Raw genomic sequence first — 7,766 nt, 5'->3', positions numbered from 1 at the left:
AAAAATCGACCACGAGAGGATTGTGATTATGAGAAAATCAACGACACTTGATTGGTTGTGTTCAAGTATGGATGTGAGTTCAATGTTGATTAATCACACACACACAAAGTCGAACATCAAATATGTATAAATATATTTTTGGTGTTGTTTGGATCATTCTAAAGTGCTATTTAAATTTTAACCTGAGATATATGGGTAGCAATTTAACATTGAGTCTATTATTTGTGATTTATGTTAGGTAGTAGTATAGGTTATGCATGTTTTGTTTTTTTCGAAGACGAACAAAGGTTTTAGTTTGGGAATGTTAGATAAGTATATTTTGTTTATTTATTTGAACCATAGTATTGAGTTTTTATGTTGTCAGATTATTGAATTTTACATAACCTGGGCTAATTTTCTATTTTTTTTAGTGTTGAACCCTTTTAAAAGCAATTGAAAAAGAAAGAAAAATGAAATTGAATGAAATCTGCAATTTTTGGGGATCAAAGCTTCCACTTTAGAACTGCAAAATTAATTGAATTTAAAGATTAAAGTGCATTAGTTGGAAGAATTGAAGCCTTGAATGTAAATAATGCATTGGAATCAATGGGTCTCAACTTGAACAATAAAGGGGGAGACGCCAACTAACTTATTTTTAATAAATACATAGACAGTACTTTGTAACTTTTTTTTTCAGTAAATGCTGTGAAATCATAATAAAAAAAATGATAACTAAATAAAAAAGGATAATAATTTAGGTAACTTAATTAACTCCAACTAGAATGCCCATACAGCAATCTATTCATCAATGTGAAAATCTCTAAAATTTTATCAATTCATCTTTCTCAATCCTCTCCATCGAGAATCGTCTTCCTCCCAAAATCCCCTAAAATATCTATCACAAATTAACCTTCGTACAAATCTCCCACAAGTTGTAATAATTATTATAGTCGTGCTAGGATTACAAACCATGTAATCAACCCCTAATTTTCACGAGTTGTATATTGCTCAAACATGAAGACATATTACAAGACCAAATTTTGATCTTCAATTTCAGAAAGTGATCACCAAAATAGCAAACATTCAAATGACAAATTCTGATTTAAAGATTTTATATTGATTCAATGACAATTTATATGCATAACCGAATGAGAAATTTTGACAAATCAGTGGATGAAATACAACTTATTGAAAAACATGCTCAGTTCTGTGACATTTTTGCAAGATTTTGACTTCTAATTTGAAAATATTTTATCCAGATTTCGCGAGTTCTTGGTTACGGCCGAGCGAAGAAACTACAGTGTATTTAAGCCATGGACGCCATTGATATTCTTTACCCATCCTCAATTTTTTTAAATTTCTTTTCTTTTTTTAGAAGTGACATTACATGTAACGCGTGATGTGTCCATTGTTCAAAAGATTTTAGTTACAAATTGTTATTGGAACTCTATTATTAGAAGTTAGTATTTTTTATTATATTTCATATATAAAAATGTATTTTCAGTTATTTAAACATTACGTATTAAAACATGAAATAATATTTTGTTATGATACATTTACAATTTTTTTCCGACATGGGAATTGAATAGAAGTGGGCAGAGGCTTGGAGAATGCAAATTATCAAAACCAAAGAGGATTCCTAATTGGAAGAGAATTGGGCGGTGGCTTTTGGAAAAGAAAAGTGAGGACTGTGGTTGATATATATATACACACACAGAAGAGAAATGATCTCTTAAGTATCGATGACATGACACATTATTAATTTTCAATAAGTTAAGGGTAGGTCTCATTAATTTAATGATTAACCAATTAATTGGTGTATCATGTCATTTCTTAGGAGATCATATATATGTGTGTGTGCGCGCGCGCGTGCATTAAGAGACAAAATAAGAAAGAAAGAAAGGAGGCAGCGGCTCAAAATTGGAATAAAATACAGCACAAGCACAGGAAAATTAATTACATTCCGTTAATTTATTGTCGATGCCATTCCACTTTTATTTATTTAATTCCGACATTATGAGTAGCAAAATAATTTTAGTGCTAGGATTACTATGAACTTTGTATCATGAACTTTTAACTCGTGATTTTATTTCTTTTTGACATTTAAAGAATGTTTTTAATTGTTGAATGATTGATATGAATTTAATTTTCTCTACAATTATATTCGTAATAGTTTTATGAGTATTGTGACTTGTTTTACCTTCGAAAGATTAAAAATAAGTTAGACATCGTATCAATTGTCGTAGAGTTCGATAGGAGATAAAAATATACTATTATACTTTACGTGATCTTTAAGTATTCATAAATCTTCAATGCATTTTTATATGTTCCCGTCCGTCATAAAAATATAGTCACGTCACATGTAAAAATAAATTTAATTTTACTCAAGAGAGATTGTTAAACAAATTAGGCTCTTCATAGTTGAATCGTGTTGTCAAACTTATAAGTTCCAGTATTAAAGGGATTGATATAGGGGTATTCGAGATTCTAATAAGTTTTTCGTTATCATATTTTTACAAAACTTGCGTTTAATTATAATCTTGCATTGATTTTATTTAAGTTAGCTCATGACAGTGGTCCCAATTTCATCTTAGAAAATCATGAGTTTTCATAGTTTTCTGTTAAGGTTAAGTTAATTCAAACTCAAATTAGTATGATCTTTGTAAGTACGATACTTGGATTCAAAATTTATTTTACTATTTGTTAACGAACCGTGGTTTGCTTTAACTTAAATCAAAAAGATTTCGTGACAGATGGAAAAATATATTTTATTTTTGGTTTCTTGATTTTGATGAATAAGCCTATGCAATCTCATGAAACATGTGTTTAAGTTGCAAACATATTTCACATTCAGAAATGTAGGGATGATTTCCAGTAAACTCCAAGTTCAAACCGGGCTCAGTTTCACCAATTTCATCGACACCACCAAGGTTGAGACAACTCCAAAACCACCACCAAAACTGCCCCACTTCCGGTTGCTATAGGTTGGGAAGATGAAGTCCAATGATATGCCCACTAAGGATTAACCACAAAGGTCACAGTGAAGTGATGAAAGAAACCAAGAAGAAAATCTCACAAAGAGAGAAATTGGGCACAGGCTTATGGAGGCCGAGAAAGAGACAGGAATATAAGCCAAGTAAATATCCAAAATAGGTAAGTTAGGTTAGGGTTAATTTGTGGACCAAACAAGGCTCGACTCAATATTAATGGACTTCGAATTAATAATATAGCCTTCCAAGAAAATGGGGCGAACCGTGAACAACACTATTAACAATAGGTTGCTTCGAACGGTCCATACGAATGTGAATTGTGTTGTCTCGATAATTGTGTCGATGTACTAGTCAATCATATGGCTAAGACCGATTGATAATAAAATCGAGGTTACATTATAGTCCGAGAAGGTCGTTTGACAACAAATTGCCTAACAACCTCCACCTTGGTGTCAAAGGACCTGTAAAAGAAAATTGTCTCCCATTAGTGACACCTCTAATAGAAAACCAATAAAATTGGAAATCATTTACCTGTACCAATGTTTAGAAGTTCCTTGCAACTTCTAAACTTTGCCGGTGGCAGTACCTTCGTCCCCATAACAGAGAGGTTGTAGTGGGTGTGGACTTTCTCAAGTCTTACCACCTCTTGAGATACTATATCTCTAATGAAGTGGAGTCTAACATCAATATGTTTAGTGCGCTCGTGAAAAACAGGGTTTTTGCATAAATGTATAGATAACTGACTATCAGAATACACTACCACATAATCATTCAAGACACATAGTTCATGAAGTAGACCTCTAAGCCATAGAACTTCTTTAATAGATTCAATGGTAGCAATATATTCTAATTCTGTAGTGGATAGTGCAACAATATGTTGTAACTGTGATTTCCAACTAACACATGAATTAGATAAGGTAAACACATAAGATGAAGTAGATTTCCTACCATCCCTATCTCCCGCGTAGTCTGCATCTACAAACCCTTTAATTTTATGCCTTCTTTATTAGCACTAAACTTTAAACCTACGTTACTTGTACCCTTCAAGTACTTTAACAACCACTTTAGCGCTTCCCAATGTTCAGGGCCCGGATTAGCCATATATCTACTGAGAGTACTAACAACAAAACCTAAATTAGATCTAGTGCAAACCATCAAATACATTATAGAATCAATCACATTAGAGTAAGGCATTCTATTCATGTATTCAACTTCACGCTCATTGTAAGGATATTGTTCTTTCGATAAAACAAAATGATTAGCAAGAGGCAATGTGACATGTTTGCAATCACTTATATTAAATTTTTTCAATACTTTGGATATGTATGGAGACTGATACAAAAATAAAACAGAATTTGACCTATATCTTTCGATTTCAATACCTAAGATTCTCTTAGCTTTACCTAGGTCTTTCAAGTCAAATTCACCACTTAGTTTTGCTTTTCTGTTATTTATCCACTTAAAGGATGATCCAATCAAAAGCATGTCATCCACATAGAGCAACAAAAACAGATAATTATCATCAATCTCATTGTGTTGAAAATACAGTAGTGATCAAATTTACTTCTTTGGAACCCTATAGTGAGTACAAAGGAATCCAACCTCTTGTACCACTGTCTAGGAGATTGTTTTAACCCATACAAGGATCTCCTCAGAAAATACACATAATCAGGTTTTGACTTATCCTTAAAACCTTTTGGTTGATTCATGAAAATTTGTTCATCAAACTCACCATGTAAGAAAGCAGTTTTTACGTCAAGTTGTTCAAGTTCCCAGTCAAAATGTGCAACCAATGCGAGCATGACCCTAATAGTGGTGTACTTAACAACTAGTGAGAAAATTTCATTATAATCAATGCCCTCCTTCTGTGTGTAGCCTTTAGCCACTAATCTAGATTTAAACCTTAGAGGTTTCGAGCTGTTAGTTCCTTCCTTAACCTTAAAAACCCATTTGCAATCAACAATTGATTTGTTCTTAAGCCTAGGTACTAGCTCCAAAGTATGATTATTTTCTAGAGAATTCATCTCTTCTTTCATTGCCTTAAGTCATTCATTAGATTGATCACTGTCTATTGCTTCTTCAAAGGTCTTTGGCTCTTTATCAGCTAGTTCTTCATAACTAGCCTGGGCGAAAGCTAATTCAGATTCAAAATCGAACATTCTTGGTTCTCATGTCTGTCTCCTCTCTCTATCCCTAACTAAGTTATAGTTAGCTAAAGATTTTCTTCCTCATAGTGCTCTTCTGTCATTATTTCGTTACTATTCTCCACCTCGGGTTCCTGAGTTTGAGTCTCCACCTCATTTGAAATAGTAGGGGCAGGTGGACTGAATTTTCCTAACTCCACCTTAAACTGATCTTTCTCTTCACCTGATTCAACTTCACTCTCAGATTCAGTTTCCCCTTTAATACACGGCATCTCATTTTCGTTAAACATGACATCTCTACTTATGATGATTTTAATCCCTTTTTGACTTCTATCCCATAACCTATAACCCTTAACACCCTTGGAGTATCCTAGGAAGACACACTTCCTAGCTCTAGTTCCAGCTTACCCTCACTTTGATGAGAAAAAGCTATACAGCCAAAAGTTCTAAGTATCGAGTAATCACTCAGTTTACCCGATCATCTCTCATGCGGAGTCTCACCATTCAATACAGCAGAAGGAGTCAGATTAATCAAATAGCAAGCGGTCATAAAAGCCTCACCCCAAAATGACTTGGGAACACCAGAACTAATCATCATGCAACGTACTTTATCAAGTATAGTCCTATTCATCATTTCTGCTACCCCATTTTGCTGAGGGGTGTAGGGAACGGTCTTATGTCTAGTTATGCAGCTTTCTTTACACATACTATCAAATTCTTTATTGCAGAATTTTAGACCGTTATCTGTCCTTAAAAATTTAATTTTCTTGCCAGTTTGGTTTTCCACTTGTCTCTTCTAATTATTAAAACTATTGAAGGTCTCAGATTTATCCTTCAAAAGATAGACCCACACTTTCCTAATGTAGTCTCAATAATAGACATGAAATACCTATTTTCACCCGATATGGGATTACTAGTAGGACCCCATAGATCAGAGTGCACATATTCGAGCATGCCTTTAGCTCTATTAACACTTCGTGGAGAAAGAAGTTTTATGATGCTTACCAAGCACACAATGATCACAAAATGGCAAATCTGACACACAGTCATTATCAAAATCACAATTTTCATTAAGTAGCTTAAATTCCTTGACCCCTATGTGAGCAAGTCTATTATGTCAGGAGTGTCACTACTCTCAGATGCCAAAATGATGTAGTGGAACTACAAACGCAATGAACAAATAACATGGAACAATTAAATGGAACAGCGTCTTAAGTTCTTCTGTATTGTTTAAAATTTCAACTTCCTCTTAATAACAAAAACTGAGGGTTAAGTACCTTTCAGACCTTTCCATAACTAAAGACTAAAACAACATCATCCGCCAAAGTCTAATGTTGGATAAAAGCAAGTTAAATAAGCAAGGCTTTATCTTTCTTGTTTCTTTATGCTTCTTAGGGATATTTATTTCTTTATATTCATCGTGATGTTTTCTTTTTCTGATATAACTATCATTGCCTTGTTTTGTTCATTATGTAACTTTGTGCTAATCCTGATGGAGATATGGAAACTAACTGGAGAATCAACTGCATTTTGACAGCTTTCACTTATCATTCCTTCCAACTCAATTAAAAGAATTTTTGGTGGATAATTTGATGGATCACACACACATACAAAAGTGCATGCTCTCAAAATTTTACCGTTTGTCCCAAATGGGCAATATATAGTTTGAGTGTTCGATTACTAATCAAATGGTAAGATTCTCGTCATGGTGAATTATTTTCTCTATGCCTGTTTGGATGGTGATTAACACTTGAAATACTGAACAAGTCAAGCATAACTTGTTAAGCCAATATTTCAGATGAAACTGATCATGTTAAATCTCTCTTTGTTGAAATTACACATTTTACATAAAACATGAAAATGAGGATTACAGGCTTAATCAGGTGATCTGTAGAAAAATTGCAATATCGTTCACAATATAAATCTGTTTATTTCTTTATCCATTCGATGAAATCATTAAGATTCTTGCTAGATTTACCTCCTCTTACACTCCTCATCATTAGTTCCTTAAGATGCAGAGCTCGTTCTTTGAAATTACTGTCACCAAGTAGTTGATCCATCTTGTTTTTGATTTCTTCACAGGTGATTATCCCACTAGCGTCTTGCTCAAATTGCAGTCCGACTTTCCAGATATCGCAGATGTAGCTCTGGTTAATGAACTGATCAGCAAAGTAAGGCCAGCAGAGTATTGGGACGCCATTGCTCACGCTTTCTACAGTTGAGTTCCAACCACAGTGACTTAAGAAGCAAGCAGTTGAAGGATGACTTAAGACTTTCTGCTGTGGTGCCCAGCCTATCAATTTTCCTTCGGTCGATGCTCGGTCCAAGAATCCTTCAGGGAATGCCTCGGTAGCTCCATTTGTATACTCTGGTCGCATGACCCATAGGAATGGCCTATTGGTGAGCTCAAGTGCTAGAGCTAATTCATGAAACTGAAGTTTGTTAAAAACAGTTAAACTGCCAAATGCAACATATATGACTGAGCAGGGTGGCTGCTGGTCGAGCCATTTTAAGCAATCAGAGTCCTCTGTCCAGAAGTGGCCAGCTGGATTTCCAAGCCGGGTGCTTGGTAGAAGGGGGCCGATGGGAACTATCTCTGGAGCCAAGGTGAATGCTCCTTGCTCAAGATCATATGTCGAGTTGCATATCAACC

General features: G+C 34.4%; 1 protein-coding gene across 1 annotated transcript; it reads right to left on the bottom strand.

Annotated features, from left to right (window-relative positions):
- Positions 1-6,924: 6,924 nt before the first annotated feature.
- LOC111383195 (UDP-glycosyltransferase 83A1-like) lies at positions 6,925-7,758 on the bottom strand (the record flags this gene model as incomplete). Its single annotated transcript, XM_023007274.1, has 1 exon — positions 6,925-7,758. A coding segment is annotated over one exon (717 nt), but the record flags the coding sequence as incomplete, so codon positions are not given.
- Between the last annotated feature and the right edge of the window lie 8 nt (positions 7,759-7,766).

Source organism: Olea europaea, unplaced genomic scaffold (assembly GCF_002742605.1).
Source record: "Olea europaea var. sylvestris unplaced genomic scaffold, O_europaea_v1 scaffold2623, whole genome shotgun sequence".
In the NCBI taxonomy this organism is placed as follows: domain Eukaryota; kingdom Viridiplantae; phylum Streptophyta; class Magnoliopsida; order Lamiales; family Oleaceae; genus Olea; species Olea europaea.
The sequence above is the reverse complement of the archived record's forward strand: the minus strand, read 5'-3'. Positions and strand labels throughout refer to the sequence as shown.